The sequence below is a fragment of the Podarcis cretensis genome (genome assembly GCF_951804945.1).
Source record: "Podarcis cretensis genome assembly, chromosome: 3".
NCBI lineage: Eukaryota > Metazoa > Chordata > Lepidosauria > Squamata > Lacertidae > Podarcis > Podarcis cretensis.
Genome location: NC_137172.1, coordinates 59069347 through 59095351, shown reverse-complemented (window position 1 = coordinate 59095351; position 26005 = coordinate 59069347). Strand labels below are relative to the sequence as shown.

General features: G+C 40.9%; 1 protein-coding gene across 3 annotated transcripts; it reads right to left on the bottom strand.

Annotated features, from left to right (window-relative positions):
• Window positions 1-3991: 3991 nt before the first annotated feature.
• Window positions 3992-25587, bottom strand: LATS1 (large tumor suppressor kinase 1). Of its 3 annotated transcripts, none has more exons than XM_079971503.1 (8): window positions 25008-25575; window positions 17997-18474; window positions 15247-15397; window positions 12232-13727; window positions 8260-8842; window positions 7740-7922; window positions 6828-6934; window positions 3992-6699 (listed from the first exon to the last, which is right to left on the bottom strand). In XM_079971503.1, exons 2-8 carry the CDS (start codon window positions 18345-18347, stop codon window positions 6193-6195), a joined length of 3378 nt encoding a protein of 1125 aa, XP_079827629.1. In that variant the 5' UTR covers window positions 18348-18474; window positions 25008-25575; the 3' UTR covers window positions 3992-6192. The 3 variants fall into 3 exon arrangements, with proteins under 3 accessions (XP_079827629.1, XP_079827630.1, XP_079827631.1); XM_079971504.1 differs by having other exon boundaries at window positions 25364-25575; XM_079971505.1 differs by lacking the exons at window positions 3992-6699; window positions 6828-6934; window positions 7740-7922 and adding an exon at window positions 9754-9811 and having other exon boundaries at window positions 8761-8842; window positions 25008-25587.
• Between the last annotated feature and the right edge of the window lie 418 nt (window positions 25588-26005).

The window sequence follows — 26005 nt, the reverse complement described above, 5'->3', positions numbered from 1 at the left end:
TGAATATGACCAAGTCAGCACAGACGTCACCGAAACAGGAGTGCGAACATGCTGGGAATGTGGGCTTGGGAGAGCACATCTTTGAGGCTGTCCTGCAACCTGCTGCCCAAAATATTTCTGACTCAGCACATGTGGAAGGCGTTGAGGCATCAGGTTTGGTGTTGCCCTCTGTTTTCATGAAATTAAAGACTATATGATTTTGAGAAGGGGTCCTCCAGATGTTTTGGTTGGTATCTTCCATTATCCTTGATCATTGGCTCTGCTGCCTGATGGGAGGTGACATGTGGAGGGTAGATTCCTTCTTTGGCTTAGTGGCATAGCAAAGTCAAGGAAATACCTTTTTACCTTACTTTACCAGCAGTAGTAGGATCATGCTACACTCATAGCATTTCACAGAGCCTCATGTTTCACAAACTGCAGTACTGTATCATAGCAATGCAACAGTCCAGAGCATCTACCAGTTAGTAAACCTCACAGTTAAACTGGGCTTACTTTCAGGTGTGTATAGAAAAGCAGAATAAAGTGCTGTGTATTTTTTTTTTTTTTTAGGTTTGATTTTATAGTTTATTATATTGGTACTTTGGAATGCTACTTCATGTTACTTTAGAATACAGACCAATAGGATAGGGTCTTAGATTTGTACCTAAGTTGGGAAGAAATTACAAGTCTTATGAACTGTGGTTTTCAAAATACCTGTATTTGGGGGGGGGGGAATTCCATTACATGGTAAGATTTATACTCTATTTGTACACTGTCCTCGAACCCCATTTAGAAATACAGTAAATAACAACTGGGGGCAAAATCTTAACTCCTGGATGCTCATGTCTGATGTAGTGGGATGGTGTGTAGGCTTATCAGCTGATGAAGAGCACCACTGATGGGGGTGCGTGGTACCAGTGGCTCCAAGTTCTGTGAGGGCAGGTGTGAAGATACTGCTGCTGGTACCCAGAGAAGCCCCCTCCCCCAAACCCCCAGGACATTAGAGGCATTGGAGCTCCGAGATCCAAAGACCCGTAGGGAAAATGTATGAAAACCACCCTTCACCCATGTGGCAGAGTTTTGGATGAGCTGATGGATCCATCCATGTGTTGCTCCCTGTTAAGGATTTGGATTGCTCTGTGAGCCAGGTAATCATGACCAGTATAAACAAATACAGCATAACATCTGAATGAACAGGATTTCAATATCTCCATTCAACAAAGAGGAGGAAGACCAAACCAACACTTTTTATCAATATAAACTTATATTTGATTAGCAGCTTATTCATTGAATTTAAATTGTATTACCTCAGCAAATGGTACATTAGAGAAAACCGATTTAAAAAGTGGAAAGAGATCCATAAGACACTCAAGGAATTTAATGGATTACCAAATAGTTATTACATGCAGAAATATGTAAAGATGATTGTTACACTGTCCGTCAAGGCACTTCTCTCACACTACAGAATTGTCTTAATAAAACTGTAATGTTTACCAGCAGTGTTTACAATACAAAAGGAATATATACAAAATGCAATATAAAAGTAAACTTGAATAGTGCCTTTCACTGGAGGGTATAGTAAGGCATTTTAAAGTTTTACTATCAGATGTTTACCCAAATATACCATTGCTTTCCTTTGGCTGCATTACAGCAAATACTAATGTCTTGTTTAAAATACCAGAGATATACAGCCAAAAATTAACAGGTACTTTGGGTAACAGCAGCAGCATTTATGAACCCACTCACACTGCATTCTCTAGCAGTTGTACAATATCAACAAAATCAAAAAAAAATTAGTTCTCCATCACAGCTTTGCATACTGCAACAACAGATTTTTTTTTAAGTCTCCAAAAAAGAGAGAAAAGTTTTAGTCAAACATTCTGCAGGGTTGGTTACGAATAAGGTAGAAAAGAATCAGCAAGAGGGCCCGCCCAAGGAAAGAATGTAAGCAAATAGTACAACCGTATTTACAATACAATGACATGATTATAGAACATTTTATATAAATACAGGTCATATGTGTATGTGGAAAAGCAAAGCAATGACATTTTTAATGTTTTAACTGAAAAGTTTATTTAGAAACCAAGTGTGGAACAAGTTTATGTTTTCTCTCTCTCTTTTGTTCGGTCCCGTCACAAACTTTTTTGTTGAAAATACTACAAAACTAAAAAAATAGAATTTCTTCTACGAAGAAAAATGTAAATTGTGCAGTCTATAAAATATTCAAAATTCACACCAGAGACTATTTTGAAAAAAGTATGAGAAAATCTACACATGGACACAAGGCAACTATAACATCACAATTGCTTATGAGCATATCTTCTGTTTTTCCAAGGGCACAACTTGATAATAAAGACACACAAACTGATGAAGTACATTGCTAATAAAAACTGATGCTACAATAAATCCAGTCTGACTACTGATAAATTATAGGTCCACCAAGACTATAAGTCACAAAGAGTGGGAAAGCATGACATTCTGTTTATATGAGGACTCACACAAACACCAGTTATCCTAATTTAGCACTCTCCTTCCCCAAGAAAAAGTAGCATTTGTAGGAATGTTTTGGATGGACAGTAGGAAACAAATGAGGCAGAATATTATTTTTATAATGTTCCAAAATGCAGTGTCACACATCACATTCCTAATTTCTCTGCATAGAAATATTAACAAGCTTAATTAAAATAATTAATTTGGGGTCTACATTTGTGAATGTTACATCATCACTCCTTAGCTGAAAACAGTAATGGGCAAAATTTAGAAAACTTAACAGGCCTTATTTGTGCACCTAAAACTTTTGATATGTTAACATTTGGATTATTATTATGGTTAATTTTTATTTATCACTTGCCCTTCAACCTAAGGTCTCAGGGTGGGTCACAACAATTTAGAATACAACTCTGTAGTTTGTTGTAAACTTTTTAATCACAAAAGTAGGGTAGGTTCTACAAATATACATCTCAAGTGTCAAAGGCCTGGATAAAGAGGTGTATCTTCAGCATTCTTCGAAAACTTTGTAGTGAGGGTCCCAGAAACATCTCTGTGGGGTGGGAGTTCCAGTTTAGGGGCTGCCACCAAGAATGCCCTCTCTAAGCCTCACCCAAAGTTCTTGGGGGCAACAATACTATAAAGAGAGGCCTCCTCTGCCGATCTTAACACCTGAGAGGGTCTGCAGGGAAGGAGATGGTCCTTCAGGTATATGAGGCCTAAGTAGTTTAGGGCTTTAAAGGTAAACAGTAAAGGACCCCTGGATGGTTAAGTCCAGTGAAAGGTGACTATGGGGTGCAGCACTCATCTCGCTTCAGGCCAAGGGAGCTGGCGTTTGTCCACAGACAGCTTTCCGGGTCATGTGGCCAGCAGGACTAAACCACTTCTGGTATAACGGAACACCGTGATGGAAGCACCATTTACTTTAAACACTAACCTGAACACCTTAAACTGGGCCCAGAAATGAACAGACAACCAATGCAGCTGTTTAAGAAAAGGGATTATATGATTGAAAATGGAATCCCAGCCAGTAATCCTGATCAACTAAGCTTTCTAAGTTATCTTTAAGGGCAGACCAATGGAGAGTGCATTGCAGTGATCCAATTGGGAAGTTGCCAGGGTCTGGAATACAGTGACCAAATCATTTATTTTCCAAATGGTGCATAGCTGGAAAAAGACACTCATAGCCACTAAGGCTACCTGAAACTTCAGTTGAATCCAGAACCCCTAAGCTATGGACCTGCTGCTCCTAGGACAGGGTAACCTCTTCCAAAACAGGCCATCTCCTGGACTTGAGAACTCGGGATACATAAGATCTCTCTGTTTTCTCTATGAGTTTAGATGATGAACATTCTGTTTTGAAACTGAGAAAGCAAGTTCACATATGTACTTAACTGTAGATAGCAGTTTAAATTTATCTGGCTTTAGCCAGGAATATATTATTGTTTTTTGTCCTGCAATAAAATATAACTTGCCAGTTTAACTGGAACTTCTATCAATAATAAACAAGGGACAACCTTCAAAATCCTCTTTAAAATAGGACTTTTTTATTTTTACAAAAAACACATCTCAAAAGTTAGAATAACTGTACACTGCATCTTATATAATGCTAAAGTTAGACATTCCAAGGTCTGATTCACACTTCAGCTTCAAACACAGAACTTATGTTTTGTAGTGTAGGGGAGCAAGACAAGACTATCTGACCGCCCACAGAACTTTTCAAAAGATTGTCTAGTTAAGACTAAAAGCTATATACCAGATAAGGGAGGGTGCATGAATTGCTTTTTTTATACCCATCATATGTAGGACCCACACAAGGTAAATTCTAAACCAGAATGTTAAATGATAAAGGTGTTGGGGCAATTGTTTTTCTTGAAGACAGATATCTATATGCATTTTGCAGTAGCCTATACTCCATGAATATTATTGTTTTTAATAGAGAAATATTAAACATGCCTATTGCTCAAGAGGTAAGCAGGCCAGAGAATGGTCTAAAGGCACAAGATCTGGTTCTAATGCTGAAAGCAAGCAGCCCTGACCATGTTATCTTATATAGGCACAAGATTATCTAGAAGATTCTTATGAGCCATTTATGTCATTATCAGAGGAAAAGGAAGGAATCATAATAAATAATAAATTAACTCATTGCAAAAGAATAAGCACTAGTCAGGGAAGGAGATTCTTCAAGCACATCACATTATTTTTCACAACCAGAGAGATATATACATATTCTTAAGTAGTTGTATGACTACTACAGGATGTTGAATCTGCCAATTCTTCAAGGGTGAAAAGGCTAGCATATGGGTTTGAAAGGGTAACTATTTGTGCAACTCTGTGTTAGAGAGCAGGGTGTTTAGAATAATCTGTGCAGGGCGGAACTGCTTTCTAAAAAATCAAGCAAGCAAAATTGTATGATCTTCTGTTTTTCTTTTAGTTTAAAGTAGCTGGCTCTGGGATGAAGAACTATTTACCTTCTACAATCACTGAGGTACAAACAGATTTTGCGGGTACAACAGTTACCTGCAACAGCAGCATGTGCCCTCTATGCAGGAAGCAAGAAATATCTTCAAGCCAACATGTACCATGGAAACCAGGACTTAGCATGTTATTCTTGGAATGATGAAAGAACAGGCTGCAACTTCAAAGGTATCCCAGAAGCAGTCTACTGGAGAGATAAAATTATACCTAATCCCCAGTAAACAGGATTACTAGTTCAGTTCAAATTAGTTAATGAATCTGGGAGTAAGGAACTGAACCACCTGTTTCAAAACAAGCCCCTTGGTTTGAAATGATACAGCACAAGGACAGTAATAATGGAACTGCAGGGAACCTTGTTATGGCGTTTCTTACAGGGATAGGATAAGAATTCATAGTAAGTATGTATCACAGGAACTCAAGTGTTTTCAGTCTTTTCTAATGCAGGATGAGATCAACCAGCAAAGACATTTTGTGATAGGCCAGTATCACTCTACACACACGCCCCCCGCCTCAATTTTATGTTATGGCACCACAAAGCCAGTAATGCTTCACAAAACAAGCAAAATTAAAATAATTACTAATATGTGGACATCATCATTTATTGTCAGAAGAGAAACAAACATTCCTATGCATGTTTACTCAGAAGTCAGTCCCACTACATTCTCAACAGTTTACTTCTAAATGGGTTTCGGGTTATAATCCTACGCTTCTTTGTTCCAAACCCACAACCCCCACAGAGTGCCAGAAAATCCCTACTAGTTTACTCTCTGCAGTCTCATCTAGATAATTTGATAAATAGTCAGGAAAAACAACTATCAGTTTAGTAAGTACATGGTATTAATGATATTTGGTCAAGCTAAGGCAATTTTAAAAAATGAAAAATTATGGGAGGAAAATAAATGTATGTGGTCTATATACAAATAGACAAGCATCTAATTTCCTAAAGATATTACAATTTCCTAATCTGAATACTTTACAAAGGTGTAACTATTTATTTTACAATTTATTTTTTCCTAATATTACTGTTTCCTATCTTCCTCTTTAACAATGCTGGAAAAAATGAATGCTTGAAAAAGGACTTCTGTGTTGATAGGGAGAAAAGAAAGACAGGAAAAACCACTAGATCAACAATGATCATGCATCCTTTTTCTCCACCCCAAGTGCGCAGAAAACCAGCTTTCCAATTGTTTTTCAGGTTCTCTTGTAGCATACATCTTGGAAATCCCAAAGAATGGTTTAAGTCCTCCACTAAATATAAACTAGATCATGATTTTGGGCCTCTCTTCTGGTCCTCTCCTCATCTTCATCTGATTCTGACTCCAATCTATGACAATTACTGTATTCATATTCAATAGGCTTGGGATAGCTGTAAGGGTAACCATTGTCATCAAAAAACCTTCGAAATGTAAATTCATAAAAAGCATGTTCAGGATGTTTGCCATTTTTATACCACCCATTAAGTGTGTCATTTACATTCCCTTCCTTATCCTCACTCCATAATTTGTCTGGGTCAATTGGATCAAAATTTGATGTGTCTGTGGGATGCGTAATTTTAGGGATGTAGGAAGCAGGTTGCTGCCGCAGATCACTTGAAAAATCAATAGATTTAAAAAATGGATGTGCTTTTATCTCATCTGCACCATTCTTGCCTAAGCGGTCTTCTGGCCCACGGCAGAGCTTAATAATAAGGTCAGATGCCTCTGGCGTTAGTTTTGCTTGCAGTGGAATGTGCAGTGATGTTTTCCAATTGATAACCTTTAGATTAAAAACACAAACAAGTGCAACAAAATTAGAAGACTGTTTCAGTAATAAAACACCTAACCTCACCAATAAGTGAAGAAACACTTCTGAAACACATTCGAAAGTAGATTCTCCTCAGATACCTTCATCTGTGTTTCCAATGGTGTTTGTGCCAGAAAGGGAGGTTGTCCAACAAGCATTTCAAAGAGAATCACCCCAACACTCCACCAGTCACACAGCTGTGTATATCCTGAAACAAAAGAAAACTCAGTAATTCAATATTTCAATAAAAATTCTAGATTTGAGAATATACCAGCTATTTTTTTTCATTTCATTTTTTTCCATCATGTTTTTCAATTTTCTACTGCATGTACTGGTAACTTTATTTTCAGGTCTTAAAAATGGGCTGATGGTTAGTGATGCTTTTGCATGTGGCACTTTAATGTGTATGCAGTTTGGCTTGATTCAATTTCAGAAATGTTGCTATATTCAATGCTTATATAAATTATTGATGAAATGTTATTGAACATAATTTGTTTTGTGGAAAGGCAGCATACAAACAGATGTCTAATGTAACAGGGCTGTTAAAAGCCAGGAGCTCTATCACACGTAGCACAATCATACAAAATTTAAGATCATAAAGTGTCACAGTACAGTCGTATTACAATGTTACCTGTATGATAAAAACATTTTGAAAAAAATGGTAGGCTCACCAAACAGGGGAAAACCTTCATTGTTCATGTTTGCATTTGTAGCTGAAATGAGAAGCTACCTTAAAAATAGGTGCTTTTCTATCCAGGTGTACTTTACCACAAGCAGAGGAATCTATACAATGTTGGATAACTGTGATCTTCCCCTATTAGGATGAAGAGTTCTTCACACTGATACACTATGTTGTGTTACAAAATATAGCACCATAAATTGTCATTTGTGTCACTGTATACAGTCCTGTATTATAGCGGTGCTTCCTTATTATACCAGTTTACGTTTTTGGGTAATCATTTTCAGAAACTAGCACCAAATTACTTTGCCAAGGAGCAACAGGAAATATTTACCTGTCCGCAGCAATACTTCTGGTGCAATATAATTTGGTGTCCCAACTAATGAGTGTGCCAGACAGCGCTGGTGCTGACGTGCTGCTCTACGTTCGAGTGGCTTCAACCTGTCTCCACATCTACAGCTTGCTGGATCTCCCCATTCATTACTGAAATCCATGCTGTCCTGACGTGGGTGGTCACCTGCAATAGAAAACATTTTGCAAACCAATAGAAGCAATTGTGAAGGGGGTGACTGGGAAGCAAAATCTTGCTCATCTTTGCTGTATATATATTTTAAATGATGTCATTTCACAATAGTCACTAATATTTTTTGAAGTGGGACAAGATTACAAAAGTCATCTAATATTATATAATGGGTGATTGAGACTATCTCTGCTTTGATAATGACTTCACAAAATGTTATGGTGCTCAATCTGGCAGCAATGTGGAAAACCTGCTAGTAAATACAAGTAAATGCTGCTACTATATATGCTAATGTGCAGTAACAAAATGCCATTATTGCAAACATTTCTCTTACCACTCTGGTAGTATTTGGAATCGTGTGTCCACCGAAAGCCAGTACAAAGCCCAAAGTCAGTCAATTTGATGTGGCCATCACGATCAATCAGAATATTATCTGGTTTTATGTCCCTATGAATGAATCCCATCTTATGGACACTTTCAACTGCGCAGATCAGTTCTGCTATGTAGAACCGGGCCATATTTTCTGGGAAGACCCCCATTCGAATTAACAGACTCATCATATCTCCTCCTGGAATATAGTCCATAACGAAGTATAAATTGTCTTTATCTTGGAATGAATAGTACAAACGAACTACCCACTCATTATCAGCTTCTGCAAGAATATCCCGTTCAGCTTTAACATGAGCAACCTGATTCCGAAGTAACACATCCTTTTTACGTAGAGTTTTTGTTGCATATAAGGCATTTGTATCCACCTTTCTTGCTAAGCACACCTCTCCAAATGCCCCAATTCCAAGGGTCTTAATCTTAACAAACATTGATTTATCCATTTTTGCCCGTTTCAGACGGATGTAGTTAGATTCCTTTTGGCATAACATTTTCCTCATTTGATCCTGGGCTTCTTGGGATAACCCAACCTATGCAACAAATATGAAATTTGACAAGTGAAAAAAATGAAGAATTGCTCATGGAAAATGTCTACAAACTCAGGTTTAGGACAAGCAAAGCACCAGTCCTTAAATAGGGAATAATGCCTCCATTTTTTATTGTTTTAATTTCTGTATTGCAATATGTTAGGAGTCAATGAAAACACTTCAGAACAAATATGACACAAAATGTAGTATTCAGGGATGGTTAAAAGGAGTGATTATAACAAAGCCATACACTAAGAGCCATGCACAATGAGGCTCAGGATTAAAGGACAATTGGTTTGATGAGGGTCTTGACTGATGAAAATAGGCAAGCTGAACACAACATTCTGTTACTGCTAAGAGTATGGGGGAAAGGATGGCTATGACTACTTTCCTTCATAGAAATGTTCTTAATAGTCAGCTAAAGCTAGATCTCATTCACATTTCTTCTATTTACATGACAAGAAAAGTAGTCTTCTCCTGTCAGGATTCAAATCTTACTAAAGAAACTGCACTATTTCTTCCCATGTGACTTTCTACCCTTCACTGTTAAAGGACTCAATTTATAATTGTGTTGAACACAATCTTTAGAAGAAAAGGAGGGTGGAAAGTTATACAAATAAGTGTCTGGCAAAATAAGTAATGAAAGTACTAAATAAACCAGCCACTTTTAAGTATACAGAATTAAGTAAAATACAAAAGTATAATTGTATCATTATCCCTGTGCTACTGCAGACCATAAATAATTTTATAAAACAGGAAAAGGAAGGAAGATTAGTAATCTGATATAAATACATTCAAGTACGGTGAAAGAATACATGCTTAATTCAAATGCAAGTAAGCATGCAGGGTCCCTAAGAAAGAGTCCATGCTATTCTGTAAATGCAACACTTGTCTCCAAAATATTACTTGCCTACCCAGTAACGAAGGGTAAAGATGTCAGGAAAGGTTCCAACACCTTAATAGTTAAATCAGCTGTTAGTGAAAGTGAAAAGGAAAGAGACTAAGAATGAACATGTAGAAAAAGCAAGAACTGGAATTTGATTTACACATCAGTTAGCTTACTATTACATAAAGATGCAATTTAACAGGGATATTTTTTGAAAACAAAACTGCACTTCTAAAGAATGCCACAGAAGCAGAGAAAGGTGGTTTACCCTTGATTCCAGTGAAAGTGTAAACTAGAAATTAATAACATGCAGCTGAAATTCCAATGCTTATTTTTAACACAGGTAATAAAGGCAATCCACTGCTTTGTCAAAATATGTCTGTCTGTAACAAATCAAAAGAACTCACAACTGATTAAAACAGTTCCTTCCTACGTCACATAATTTTGGAGCGTATACAGTTGTTGTTTTCTTTCAAAGAGGCCTTTTACATTCCATCAAATAGCTTAACATAAAATTAGCAAGATTAAGGAAAACCCTTATATCTTGTTAGCCTGTATTCATCACAGGATTTATTAAATCTCTCAGTCTACTGAGTCACTTACTTCTAGGCCCATGTCTGCCACAAAAAATAGTTGCAAAGCTCAGATTTAGAAGTAATGGTCCTAGCAGAATCAGTGTTGCTAGAGTTTGGGGAAAATAATACTTAATCTCTTTGGCACATTCCTAGGGAAGCTGCCTGCTTCTGACTACACTTGTGTATATCCTTGGTTGGGCACATATAAATAAATTTCTGACTTCCCCATTCCCAACTCTCATGGCATCAACAATTTGTTTCTCTTCTGAGCAATAAAGTTGAAAGTCGGCATACTGCATTTTTAGATCACTTGTTTCTACCCATTTTCCAGTGCTTCCTGATTGCATGCATTCCTTTTATAGTTTCTTGAATGCACCAACTTGGCTTCAGCAGACATAAGGAGATAGGTTCTTTTTTTGACCAAGAGCCCTGTTTTCAAAAAGTAAGGTAGGCCTTTCCTACAAAGGTATAGACAATGGCTACAGAGCTTCAAGCTCTCCTGTGATTCCAGCCTGATACCCTGACTAGAGCAGCATTATTGCTGATTGTTAGAAGAGCTTTCGATTTTTCAGGGTTTCCCCCCTGCAAATGAGATTCCTTCCATTAGGACAGGCTTCCTCAACCTCGGCAGCTCCAGATGTTTTGAGACTACAATTCCCATCATCCCGGACGACTGGTCCTGCTAGCTAGGGATCATGGGAGTTGTAGGTCAAAAAATATCTGGAGGGCCGAGGTTGAAGAAGTCTGCATTAGGATCTTTAAGCCATTCTTATTAGAATTCTCTTGTGCTTGAAACAAAGCTAATTGCTTGGACAAAGCTAATTGCTACATCTCACATCAGAACTTGATGCTTACTGCTTACATAAAGAGATATGTAACAACACCTGTGGTCTGAGGCTGAATTCTACCCCTACTACAGTAAAGAGAGAAACAGAGTGTACAACAAAAATCCATAGGACAAAACAGTATCCTGGAAATGCTGCCCTGGGACTTTAATTGAAGGTGAAAGTATAAATTCTGCAAATATATTCTGGAACTGAATTTGAGATTGTACAGATACAGGCTTGGATCTTAGGCTCAGAGTCATTTCTGGTAGTCAAACAGCAACTCAGGATCAAAGCCATTTATCTGCTAGGTATAATATTTAATTATTTATTTATAGTTTTCAAAAGAGAGTAAATGTAGAACTATAACAAATGCTGCATTCCTACAGAGCTAGACTATCATCAACTGTGCACATGGAAGAGGTAAGTTAGTAGCATATGTCACAAGCGCCTGCTATGGAAATGACCAAAAAACCTGAAACAGCTCCTTGCAGGAGCTTAAGTATATTTTGCTCATGCAACATTACTTCAGAAACAATTTTTTATAACTTTTCTTCCTAGACACAAAATACCCAACACATCTACCTTGATACTGTTGCATGATATAATACATATAAGGGAAGCAACTCAGATTCAACAATTATCTAAGTATGAATTTTGGGGGGCTGTGGCAAATGATAGTATTGCATCTAACAGTAATGGCTGATGTGGTACGCTAGAGTCACAGACTTGTCCTTCAGAAACCAACTCTGCTGCAGCTTACCTGGATGTCATTGGACTGAAGTGTCAAAAAGTCAATCTGGTACTCCCATTGGTGCATTCATGGAGCCCCAACCTTGCTGATGCTCCACCCAAGCCATGCCCTGGTAAGCTGCAGCACTGGTGCTGCCAGGAAGATGGCTCCACAGTTCTAACCCATCACACTAGCTCCTCCTGGCATTTGGGTATGAAAGATCTCAGATTCAGAGTGTTTGGCCATGAGTAAATCACTGAAGGTCAGCCTAGTTCACCTCAGAGATTTGACACAATGATACAATCAGAAGGCCTGAAAAACATTCCACACAGAAGCAACACGGAAATAGGAATTAAATAATTAAAAGGCTTTACCCGCATCATTTCATTTTCCAGTTGTTTCTTACGATGGAGTCGCTGCTGGTGAGATTTCAGTATATTTTCGACATGCTGCTCCATAAAGAACTTAAAAGCCTGAGGAGAATAGCTTTGAATGCGGGACTCCCTTCTTTCTTCATCTCTCTTGTTTTTCCTAACAGGGACTGGTGAAGTTGTTATTTGCTTCTTTTCTCTATCCATTCCCTCGCTGTTCTCATTCTTTTCACTTTCTTCTTCTTTAGGGAAACTGGGCTGATCCTCTTTGCCAGGCTTTGCAACAGACTCGTAAGGAGTGACAGGTGGATTTGGGTGTAATAAATGCTTTGGGTAAGGTGGGGGTGGACCTTGATATGTTGGAGCCTCTGGCGCAGGTGACAGGACTGCCATATTTGTACATGGTCCCTCAGAAAAGGAGATGGGTTGGACAGCCTGCATTGGTTGTGACATCCAAGAAGGGTGAGTAGGAGCTAAGGCAGTTTGCAGCTCTGGTTTCAGTACACGCATGCTTTTCACTGGCTGCTGTATAGGAGCTGGAGTAACAGCAGTTACTGTGGTGGCAGAAGTCTGTGAATTGGTAGCATGGCTTTGTCTGCTTCCAAGAGGGTTATTGAAGGAATTTGACCTTACTGGAATATTCGGTTGCCAAGTTGGAATTTCGTGCCCAGAGGACGACTGGGGCCAGGATGTTGGGATTCCAGGAACATTTATATTGTACAGCTCCATATTGTGGCTGTTTCTGTTTGGAACCATCATTGACTGAGGAATGTTCCCATTAGGATATGATGGGGCTGCAGAGCCTCCTGCTTGCATTTGCAAAGGTGTGGGGCTTTGCTGGCTTGCCGGAGACATGGGGTAAGGCGGTGGTGGTTGGCGATTCGCTGAGTTACCAGGCACAATATTCTGATGAACAATATAATCAGTCTGACAATTGCCATTTTGCATTCCAGCCCTTCCAGATGAAAAACTAAATTTATTGTTAACTGAACTTTGCATGATTATTGGTTGCCTGCCAACAGGAACAGAACTAATACCTCTTTGTCCCTGTGTGGAAGGATTCATTGATGATGGATTTATAGGTTGCGGAGGATAGCCATCTTGCCATGCCCCTGGTGGCACTGGAGAAATGCGAGAGATCATATATTCCATGCTACCAGAATACCGTTTTGTCTGAGAATTTGTTTCCCAGGAAGCAGGAGGTGGAGTTGTTCCTCTGGGAGGTGGAGTTGTTCCCCTGGGAGGTGGAGGAGGAGGGGTTACACTCCTTACTTGAGGTGGAGGTGGCGGGTTTGCTCTTTGTCCATTACCAGGATGAGCCTGAGCAAATCCTGTTATTCCAGAGCCAGACAAGGGTCTTCCTCCATCAGGCTGAGAAATGGGATTCTCGGAATGAAATGCCAGGCCATCTACCAATGCAGGACCATGTCTCTGAGGCACCAAGGATTCTTTAGAACCTTTCCAGCTCTGCCTGCGGTTGACTGACTGCTGCACTCCCCCTATTTGTTTTAAAAAGAAAACAACAGTATGCTTTTTATTACACAGTGCACTGTTATTTCAGAACAGGAATTTCATAGGATTAATAAATGTGATGTTTCATGGAAACAGAAGCAAAGTTCAAATATAACTTTGAAAAAACAATATGAATGATTCATTTGAGTTTAAAAACATTAATTTAAAAGAACTTACTTCTAGGAATAAGGGGCATGAATTAATTCAAATATATGCACAGAAAAAGACTGAAAGATCCTAAAGGGTTTATACCCTCAGGCATGCTTTCCCCAACCAATTTTTTATTTTTAAAAGTTAAGTTTATTTTCCCTCTCTTGGTTGTTTTGTTGGGAGGCATTGTCCTTTTTTTTTTAGGGGGTATTGCCTACTTTGTTTGTTTTATTTCTTATTTGAGGAATTAAGAGACCTGTCTGGAGTGGGGAGGACTCAAAACATCACAGGTGTTTCTTCTGTGAAATGGATATTTTGTGTAACTACATATTACAAACAACTGCATGTAACTGAGCCCAAACAGATTTTTTTCCCCAAAAGGAAAGCAGCAACAGGAGGGCACTATTTTTTCTATCCAGCTATTTATTTCCACCAAATTATTCCTATGCTCAAGAGGCTTTTCTCTCTTTCCTGGTTAATTTCTGAGTATGATAGGACAAAGAAACTTGTGGAACTCCACAAGAAAGTCTCTGGGGGAAGGAGGCATTTGATTTTCAGCACAGACATGGCAGGTGGAGAATGGATTAAGCATCCCTCCCTCTTTCACTCTGAACACTCCTTTCCTGAGGCAGCTTTTCATTTTTTTAAAAAAGGGTTAGTTATGCACATTGGAATATAATAGGTTAAGTGACCCATTGCTGTAAAACTTGGTCCAGATCTCTATGTATTGCCTTTCTCTGGCTATACCCAGTTTTCCAGATGCCAACCCAAAGGTGGGAGAGAAATGGGGCTGGAGCTAGCCAGATGAGATGCGGAAGCATTCTCAATTTACTTGCCTGGGGCTTCCTGGTGTATTGAGTTAGAATGAAAGCAATAGCAAAAAGACACATGCACCCTGTTTCAACAGGCCTTTAATTAAATATCCACTTCAGAAGTTAAATAACACCATCTCCATCCAACCCGATGTCAAAATGAACTGAATACACAAAATTAATTGAGCTGCAGTAGTTTGCTGTAACATTGTGTAACACTGAACATAAAATTTTATAGCATATATAAATGAAAATGCTACTTTTTAAAAAGTCTTGTCTTTATTGTTTGGATGTTGAACTTCCAGAGCTTAGCTTTTTGTCCTCTGCCACAAGATTTCCAATCATGGCGGAAGTGGCCAATTTCATTTCTTGTTTCCAAGGCTATAGAAATGGTTTAGTCATGCTAGCCACGTTATCCAGAAAGCTGTCTGTGGACAAACGCCGGCTCCCTTGGCCTGAAGCAAGATGAGCACCGCACCCCATAGTCGCCTTTGACTGGACTTAACCATCCAGCGGTACTTTACCTTTTTTTCTTTACACCTACCTGGTGGTTTTGTGCCAGCGTTAACAGGTCTAGCTGCTGCTGCTGCCATTTGTTCTCGCCGAGAATCTTGGTAGCTCATTTTACTTATGAATTCAATTGCTGCTTCTATACTGCGGCTGTTGGTTTGTCTTAGAGCTTGTACAACCATATCCTATTTGGGGAGTGGGAGGAGAAAGGGTTTAAAATAAAACCTCCAATAACTCACAACAAAAAAGGGTGGAAGGAACACATTCAAACCATCATGATGATGACTAGATTAAGATCGAGATTTCAGTTCCCCAAATGTGGCCTAATTTGCATACTATGCAAAGTATTTGCTAATTATGCAAATCATGTGGGCAGTTGGGAAAGGATGTATCAACCCTCTCCTGCTGGTATCTCCCTCCAAATTACACGTTCCAGATGGCAGGGCTTCTTATATACTTTTCCATGGAGAATATAATTGAACGCTCAAAGACTAAATAAAAATTCAATATATTGTAAGAATTCTAAGACTGCAATCCTTTTCTGGCAGTAAGCCCCAATGGACACAATGAGTCCACTTCTGTACAGTATATGACTGAACTTACAGTTTAAGTTATTATCAACTCTCTTGCAAAGGCTGATGCATCCTTCGCAATCTGTCCTTTTTCTTATGCACGGAAGTGCCTTACTATATTTCTATCTCTCTCTGTAGCTTGGTGCTTCTTTTTTGTCACTGCTTAAAACTTTTAAATGACATTTTATCTAACTCCAATACTGATAACACTGTGAAGTTGAAAATGCAATACTATCCTATTCAGAAGTAAGTTCCATTAAATTCAATTTGGCTTACTTTCAATAAGCAGGTACAGAACTGTAGCCTTAGGCTTCTTAGTGCATAGTGTTGTACAATTAGCTATTAAACTTGAGGCAAACGTTCCCCGAGCTCTATTAGAATTTAACATTTATTCTTCCTGGTACAATGTATTTTAAGGTTGAGGATTAGCAGTGTGGGAGAAAGTGTGATGCGGGATTAGGAGGAAAGAGTGAGTGTGGGGATTAGACTGATGGCAGGGTGGGATCAAAAGCACACTGAGCTGCTTCTTTCTCTCTCCTTAGAATACATAAGAGAGTGGTCTTAAAGAAAAAATCAAGGCAGACAAAAAAAGAGAGTGAAGGGGGAAAGATAAAGAGCTAATGTTTGAGCTGTCTCCTGACGCGTCAGAAGACTGAGGGAAGGTGCTCTCCTTTAGAGGGTAGCTGTGCCTGATTTCAATAGCTCCACTTTCTGGAATAAACAGGAGCAGCAACCCAACTGAGGATATATTTATCCACCAAATCCATTCCTGCCACCCAGACAAAGGGATGCTTCCCAGCTGCAAGGGAGTGGGAAAGAAAACAGAGGGAAAACTCTCCCTTACATCATGCAGTAAGTTTCTCAATTCAGTGATGTATGTTGCAGGCAGCAGAAATAGCTGCAAGGGGATATCTTGCCACTTTCCCTTGAAATTCCTACTCCCTAGCTCATTACATATTCCTTTCACCAGTGGCAACAAAAAAGCACTGAGTGTGAGAGGAAGTAAAGCAAGAGGTGAAGACTATGAGAAGACAAATAAAAGATAGATAAGATGGCGACCATAAAGAAGAGGTTTAAGAAAAGGAAGTGACAGGTTAAATTGTCTCTGATAAGGAACCCAATGAAGGTAATTGAAACAACAACAAATACAGGCCAAAATGAACTAAATTAGCAGCAGAGTTAAAAGGATGGAAGAGACCAGAGGAAGCTGAGAAGAGGAAAGGTATAAAGCTATAAATTAATAATTAATACTACACCAGTGCCTTCGCAGTGGAAGAAGACAACAAAAAATACATCTTAGTTATATTAATGTTTGAACATTTTTTTTGAAACAGTTTGAATAAAGAAAGGAATCAAAAACAACTTTAACATAAAAGAGAAGAATGATGCAAAGTAAAAGAAAATAAATATAGTGTGCGTAGAGAAGTAGAAAAGACCAATAGCCCAGTTTGGGAAACTTTAAGAGAAAGCGAATGGAAACACATCTAGCCAGAAATAGCAAAAACTCAAGCAGAGTTATCAGAAATGGAAATAAATATAGAAGTGAAGCTGCAGGTTCAGCATAAAACAAAATAACAGGATTGTGAGGAAAGAGATAAAGAGAAAATGATCCAAAGCAGATGATTGACAGACTCCAGAGAAGAGAGAAATATGGGAAAGGGACTTCCTCTGGTAAGCATGTTAGGAATGCAGCCTCAAAAACAAGATGCATCTTAAAAGTATACAAGTTACACTGAAAGAGTTGGGTACTTGGGCTGATTTGTTGCAACATCTAAAGCACGTGAATTTTATGCACTAATGAAATCCCCAAAATAATAAAATTCAAGAAATAGAAAACACAAAAAGAGCAACAGTGTATAAAATAATCATCTCATTAACATTACTTATGGTATTAACTTTAATCAAATAAGAGGTTGCTAGCAATCTGAAATGCTTGTGGAAAAGACCTGAACCACAATCAATAAAGAAAAACAAATCCTTTTGAAAACCAATAGAACTAACTAGAAAGCCAAAGTTATACACTGTATTTTGGACTGAATTCTAGACAGGAACATTAAACTTATACTAGGAATGTGCATAGGAAGCAGCAAAATATTACCAGCAACACTGTTTTCTGAGTCCCCAATAACAAATTACAAGCAAAACATTCACAATTTCATATGGCTTTTGCACTATCATTAATATAAGTAACCACTTAAATTTGTTATTTTACCTCATCAAATCCAGCAGCTTGTAGATCTTGTAACATCTGCCGATTAACTTCTGATGTTCCTCTTGTTGAAGAACTTGTTTCATTTGCAAAGGGAAGCAGAGAATTCCGAATTTCTTGTAATGCTTTATGGTAGGTCACAAATTTTGGGGGATTTCGACCCTGTCTGGGATCATCAGTTGATATTTTACCCACATTTTGCTCAACTTTTGCAGCTTCAGAGGGCTTAGGCAAATTTCTAAGGCTTTCTCGTATTTCTTGCAACATTTGCCGGCTGCTACCAGTGTAATTACTGGCAGGGAAAGTTTTAGGCCTCATTTGTCTATAACCTTCTGGCTTCTCACTTCTCTTCATGAAACTGTATAACCTCTAACGAAGATTCACCTTCAATATACTCAACAAGTTGGATGGCAACTTCAAAATTGACGGTTGACCTTGATTCCAGGAGGATAACCATTCATTCAAACCTAGGTCAGCCAACCTAAATAAATAAATGTCATTGTTATAACATTTTCCAATTGTTGTTTTCCTGCCAACAGCAAAATCCTATGCATGCTTAGTAAAAAATAACTCCTGCTGGGATCATTTGGTTTTACTCTCAATTAAGCATGCATAGGATTGCAGCCAGAGTTTTATTTACATGTTTGTTTCCAAATGATTTGATCTGACAGCTTTAGCAAAATGCTTTATTCTTTATTACCTAGACTGAATTGAGGGAAGCAGGCATGGAGAGACTCTATGAAGAAGACACAACTTCAGAGATATGCATGTATAACTCACCCAACGTAAGTGTTCTGTGTGCTGTCAAAGACTAGGGATACTGCTGGCATTGTCTGCAGACTCTCAAAACAAACTAACCAAGTCCAAGACTATTATGCAAAAAAATTCAGACCTCTTTTTGCAAGAAGCCATTTCTGTTGGAGAAAATTAAACGTATGTCTAGTTTGTGGAGAAAGAAATATTTTAAACTGCTTTTAAAATGGGGGTGGGGTGTCCCTGAAATGCACTTTTGGAAAAGCTTTGTTGGAGGTTTACTTTCAGTAGCAGTAGTCCATTTTTCCCCTCTGAAATTTTTAAGTGAAGCTAACTCATCTGGTGCACATCTGGATTTATAAAACACAACATAACTACCATTTTCTCTGCTCTACAATAGGCTTTTGCAACTGCTTTGTTGAGTTTTACACTCTCTGAAATGGACAAGTATGTTATTGGTCTCTGAGCCTCACCAATCCTCAGTGAAATGGATACTTGAAACTTTTATTCCTATTGCAAATTTAATGAAAGTTCATTTTGATACCCAGATCAGGCTCCAAAACTGGATTTTCCATTCCTAGGTAAGTTACAGCTACTGAAAATCTGCTTCTGCTTGCAGCTGTAAAGGCACAATAATCCAGTGCGGAAAAGATGGCAATTCTACTTGTCCCCCAAGGCATCTTTCTAGACTAGCAGCAGGATTACCAACTTTATTTTCCTGCTTCCGTCAGGAGTTATTTTTCCGTCAGTTTCGGATGATTCGGATGGTCCGCCCCCGCCACTTAATGGATCCAATTGGCTTCCAGAGAGTGGTAGGGGATGCTTTATCCCAAGTTGATGGCCTTTCAGCTGATTCCCTGGTGGCACGCTGGAATGCGGAGCTAACCAGGGCTATTGACTGTCTGGCTCCGAAGCGCCCTCTCCGATTGCATGGAGCCCGGACAGCCCCGTGGTTCTCCCCGGAGCTGAGGGTGATGAAACAATCGTTGAGACGGCTAGAGCGCCGGTGGCGGAAAACTCATTCTGAATCAGACCGGACACGGGTTAGAGCTCAACGTCGAGCCTACCAAGTGGCAATGGCGACGGCGAAGAGGGCCTTCTTCGCCGCCTCCATTGCATCTGCAGAAAACAGCAGCAGGAGACTTTTTCAGGTGGTTCGCAGTTTATCGGAACCACCTGTACCACCGGGGCCTGGTAGGGACCCCAAGATCTCCTGCAATGCTTTTGCAAAGTTTTTTGCAGATAAAATCGCTCAGATTCAGAAGGAAGTAGACTCCACAGTGGGAGCAGGGCCAGGGCGGGAGAGTGCTAGAGTTCTGTCTGGTCCTGTTATATGGGATCAATTCCAATCTGTTACTTCCGAGGATGTGGACAGGCTGCTTGGACGAGTGAAACCGACCACCTGTCTTCTTGATCCTTGCCCATCCTGGCTGATAAAAGCGAGCCGGGAAGGGCTGGGCGATGGGCTTTGCGGGGTGGTGAATGCTTCCCTCTGTGAGGGAGCCTTCCCAGACCCGCTGAAAGAGGCGGTCATTAAACCGCTTCTTAAAAAAACATCTTTAGACCCGGCCAATTTGGCCAACTATCGCCCAGTCTCAAATCTGCCATTCTTGGGCAAGGTGATTGAGCGGGTGGTTGCTGAACAACTCCAAGCACGCCTGGAGGAAACGGACCATTTGGATCCCTTCCAATCGGGATTCAGGCCTCACCATGGGACTGAAACTGCCTTGGTCGCGCTGGTTGATGATCTCCGGCGGGCTAGGGACAAAGGTGAGAGCTGTTTCCTAGTTCTGCTGGATCTCTCAGCGGCCTTTGACACCATCGACCATAACATCCTTCTGGACCGCCTAGAGGGGCTGGGAGCTGGGGGCACTGTTATACAGTGGTTCCGCTCCTTCCTCCTGGGCCGTGTTCAGAAAGTGGTGGTGGGGGATGAGTGTTCAGACCCTTGGGCCCTCACTTGTGGGGTACCTCAGGGTTCCGTCCTCTCCCCCATGCTTTTTAACATCTATGTGAAGCCGCTGGGAGAGATCATCAGGGGGTTTGGACTGGGTGTTCATCAGTATGCAGATGACACCCAGCTCTACCTCTCCTTTAAATCAGAACCAGTGAAGGCGGTGAAGGTCCTGTGTGAGTGCCTGGAGGCGGTTGGAGGTTGGATGGCGGCTAACAGATTGAGGTTGAATCCTGACAAGACAGAAGTACTGTTTTTGGGGGACAGGAGGCGGGCAGGTGTGGAGGACTCCCTGGTCCTGAATGGGGTAACTGTGCCCCTGAAGGACCAGGTGCGCAGCCTGGGAGTCATTTTGGACTCACAGCTGTCCATGGAGGCGCAGGTTAACTCTGTGTCCAGGGCAGCTGTCTACCAGCTCCACCTGGTACGCAGGCTAAGACCCTACCTTCCCGCGGACTGTCTCGCCAGAGTGGTGCATGCTCTGGTTATCTCACGCTTGGACTACTGCAACGCGCTCTACGTGGGGCTACCTTTGAAGGTGACCCGGAAACTGCAATTAATCCAGAATGCGGCAGCTAGACTGGTGACTGGGAGTGGCCGCCGGGACCACATAACACCGGTTCTGAGAGATCTGCACTGGCTCCCAGTACGTTTCCGAGCACGATTCAAAGTGTTGGTGCTGACCTTTAAAGCCCTAAACGGCCTCGGTCCTGTATACCTGAAGGAGCATCTCCACCCCCATCGTTCAGCCCGGACACTGAGATCCAGCGCCGAGGGCCTTCTGGCGGTTCCCTCATTGCGAGAAGTGAGGCTACAGGGAACCAGGCAGAGGGCCTTCTCGGTAGTGGCGCCCGACCTGTGGAACGCCCTCCCATCAGATGTCAAAGAGATAAAGAATTACCTGTCATTCAGAAGACATCTTAAGGCAGCCCTGTTCAGGGAAGTTTTTAATATGTAATGCTGTATTGTTTTTAACACTGATTGGGAGCCGCCCAGAGTGGCTGGGGAAACTCAGCCAGATGGGCGGGGTATAAATAATAAATTATTATTATTATTATTATTATTTAGCAGTAGCCTGATATGAAAAGCAGGGTTTCTATGAAGGCTGTACTCCAATGCACTTAGGAATAAGGCCACTTCTAAGTACACCGGCTGGAAACTGCTTTCCCCACAATTGATATAGCCATGTTATGAAGAGCTTCACCTGTTTACTTTCAGCATGTTAAGCTACTGTCAAAGGCACAGGAATGCAATTCAATATACACTACTTTGGGAGCCAGTCATATTCCATTCAATAAGTAATCATGCATTGGATTGAGCTGCATGTGGTAAAATAACTGTTCCTGAAGGTAACATTTTGCTGGTTCCTCTATAGGAATGATGTAGTGTCACTATGTAATGACTAATTATATTTCTGAAGTAGGACATAGTCAAGATTACTAACACAATCTTACTCAGAAGTAACACTTTGTTCAATGAGGTTTACCCTAAAATAAGTGTGTTTCACAAAACTGTAGTATTTCCCCTATCTTTAGTTCCATCTCGATGTACCTGGCTCCACCTCCCAATAGCTGCCCTATTCTCTGTCCCCCTAGTCACCTCTGGGGTTAAAGAGCCCTTTGGAGATTTGAAGGGCATTCAGGGGAGCTAAGGGAGCAAAGGAAGGGGAGTCCCATGGCATACACAGAAATCTCCTGCACAATAGGCGGACATCACTGGATGTCGTCCTATATATTTGCTTTCAATGAAGGATGTTCAAGGTAGTGCTAAGAACATAGGCCATCAATCCAGTTAAAATACTGCAAAGATAGTAGGTACACAAGAGGCAAAGACCTGTAGTACTATCCACTCACCTTTTAAAAAGGACTACCTACTTAAAGTCTGCATTTTCAACAAAATAATCTACTTCCCACTTAAGTCAATGGAAAATCAAACTTTGATTTCAATGAGCCTGAACAGTCCTCAAGGGAAAAAAAGAACAGCTTCTAAAGTTTTTGTCCACAGTTTACCAATGGCACATTTAGTTCCACATTTCAAATCAGGTGTGGGCTTAAAAACCCCACCAAAGTATCAGCTACACTGCAATTTGCTTTTGAAGCATAGTACTTTCAAATGCAGTAGTGTAAGAATGTGGGAGCCACACCTGTAATAAAGAAAGAAGGAAATCCTACTGGGATGGCCAATATGAAAATACCTCTTTGAATAGGAATCAACTAGAAATGCTCAACACTATATGTGCACTAAAATATTACATGTTGTATTAACTTATTTTTTTAAAGCTGATAGGAATTGGCTTGTGTCCCTTCTGTTTTCTTTCAATATATTAAAGTTTAAAACTATTTTTCTCTTCCTGCTAAATATCACTAAAGGTAAAGGTAAAAGGACCCCTGACCATGAGGTCCAGTCGCAGACAACTCTGGGGTTGTGGCGCTCATCTTGCTTTATTGGCTGAGGGAGCTGGCGTTTGTCCGCAGACAGCTTCCAGGGCATGTGGCCAGCATGACTAAGCTGCTTCTGGCGAACCAGAGAAGCGCACGGAAACACCGTTTACCTTCCCACCGGAGCGGTACCTATTTATCTACTTGCACTTTGATGTGCTTTCGAACTGCTAGGTTGGTAGGAGCAGGGACCAAGCAACAGGAGCTCACCCCGTCGCGGGCATTTGAACTGTCAACCTTCTGATCGGCAAGTCCTAGGCTCTGTGGTTTAACACACAGCGCCACCCGCGTCCATCACTAGTCATGTTTTAATTCACAAAGAGCTGGATTCAGACCTGCCATGTTACAAATGAAAAGGCTTCTCTAATGGAAATGTGTTGATTAAAGGAAGCTGCTGCTCTGCAAACTGAACATTCTCGCAGGTAGAATGGAGGGATGGGAGATGCAGTATTTGCTGATTCCACTTATCGAGTCCCGAGCGCCAAGTTATTGTATTAAAATTTGAATTCCATATAATTTTAAAGAAATACTTCAGTATCTAGCACAGCACACTACAATTGCTAAACAAATAGAAAATCATTAAGTGGTCAGCCAAGACATTCAGCAATTTTCAGGTGGTCCAGGAGATAACAAGTTTGGGAACCACTACCTTAGATTACAAACACACTTGGGAGTACGCCCAATTTAAATAAATTAAACTTGAATAAACATGTGTAAGATCAAGCTGTTAGGAGACCTATAACAATGAAGCAAAAGTCCAATAGCTCATAAATGCCAATGCAATACTATAAACCAGGGGTCAGCAAACCTTTTCAGCAGGGGGCTGGTCCATTGTCCCTCAGACCTTGTGGGGGGCCGGACTATATTTGGGGGTGTTGGAATATGAATAAATTCCTATGCCTCACAAATAACCCAGAGATGCATTTTAAATAAAAGGACACATTCTACTCATGTAAAAACATGCTGATTCCCAGACCATCCGGGGGCTGGATTTAGAAGGCGATTGGGCCACATACGGCCCCCGGGCCTTAGTTTGCCTACCCATGCTACAAACTATGAGGACAAAAGACACAGCTAACTTTTATAACTGTTAATACCTACAATCATTATGTCTCAAAAACACCACATTGAGGCACACTTTTAAAACAAAAGAAAATAAAGCACAATAATCTTTTCATTCCTCCCCCATTAAGTAAAATTTATATATCTGAGGTTCTGTGTTTTTTGTTTACAATATTCCCTCTGTCCACCCTGGGCTCAATATAGTAAGCCATCTAGGCAAAAGTTTGCCTGTTTTATTATTTGTATAGCATACAGCAGAATGTTAAGCACCTAATATTTAATAATGACAATCAATACCAAAATACTTTGAGGTGGAGCTGTGGTTTAAAGAGAAAAAAACTCCAACTGCAGGTTTTTCTTCACAGTTAGGCTATTTATGACTATAGATCAGTTCAACTCAAACTTGCACCTAAGCAAAGTACTATACAGTACTGTAAACCGGAAAAAGAAGGCTATCAGCATCATATCAGTTAGATAATGTTCTCTGTTAAGTGATTTGATCTTGCAGATTAATCTCAGATTCACATTGGTGTTATACTTTGAACAGACATTCTTTTTCATCTAATCATTATTCCAAGCAGTAAGATGAAACATAACAAAAATTATAATACAGATCTGGCTGTGGAGAAATAGTAGGCAGGTTTCCAAACAATTTTGATCTGCCCTTGGAGAATGTTAACTACTACCCTTCTTTAATTATCATTTTTTTAAAAACCAGTCAGCAAGATAGAGAGATCTGACAGGAAAACAAAACACCAAATGGAGAAATAAAAGAGAACAGCTACTTCGTTAAGACGTTGCACTTACTTCTCGTCAGCACGGCATGAAAAAGTGGGGAACGGATGGAGAGCAGGAAATAAATAAGGTGGCTGCAAGCGGGTGTCTAAGGTTGAATGGGACGGATGGTCTAACAAGGAACGCCCACGACACCAAAAAGGCCAGAAACCTGCCTGAGAGAAGCTGTACGGAGACGGAGGAATGCGGGGGGAGGAAGGAGGTGAGACGCTCACCACGCCAGGGAGGCAGCGACGTTCTTGCCGTGGCAGCGAAGGACCCGTTATAACACCCCAGGCCAAGGCGGGCGGTGCGCAGGGCCTTCCCCATTAACTAGCCACCGAGTTTCCTTCCCTGAGGCGGAACTGCAGCCAAGCCTTCCTACCCACCTGCCTGAGGGAGGAGGAGGAGCAGGAGGAGGAGACGGCAGCGCCTCAAGGCGAGCGATTCCCAGAGGGGCGGGAGCGGCGCGTCTCTGCAGCGGCCAGCAAGGCTTCGGTCGCCGGTGCTGATGGCAGCAGTTGCTCGTCCCCTCCCCCCTGCAATATCTCCCACCCACCCCCTTTTTTCCGGGGTTCAGTTCCGGGCCGCCATTTTGTCGGAGGGCCTGTCGCCCAAGGTTCCCGGATGTAAAACCTTTTCCCGTCTTCCTTTGCGTGTTTCGCCGGCTTTTGGCCTCCTCCTCCTCCTCTTCTCCCCTCGCTTTGGAATGCGGTCAGAAGCCTCCGCCTTCTTGGGGGGGGGGGCGAGGCGGGTGATGCAACTGGCGAGGGAAGCTGGGCCAGGCGAGCAGTGGGGAGAAGGCAGGCGCGTGCCTCTCTCGCAGCGCCTGTGAGCTGCTGCTGCTTCTCGGAGAGGCTGCTGCGGGTAGACGGCTCCCTCTCACCGAAGGAGCAGCAGCAGCAGCAGCCTCCGCTTGCTTCTGCCAGGGGGGAGCACGCAGCGCAAGCGAGGGAAAGCGGCTGCTCAGCCGGGCGAGCAAGCGGGCCAAACAATAGGGCCTGGGCAATGATATGAGCGTGCCGCTGAGA

Coding starts and splice junctions, on each gene's coding strand:
- LATS1 (XM_079971503.1), bottom strand. CDS start 18,347: ATGAAGAGAAGTGAGAAGCCAGAAGGTTATAGACAAATGAGGCCTAAA. Junction 13,728..15,246: donor CGCTGGCACAAAACCACCAG/GTAGGTGTAAAG, acceptor TAAAACAAATAG/GGGGAGTGCAGCAGTCAGTC. Junction 6,935..7,739: donor AGAAGTATTGCTGCGGACAG/GTAAATATTTCC, acceptor CTTTTGTTTCAG/GATATACACAGCTGTGTGAC.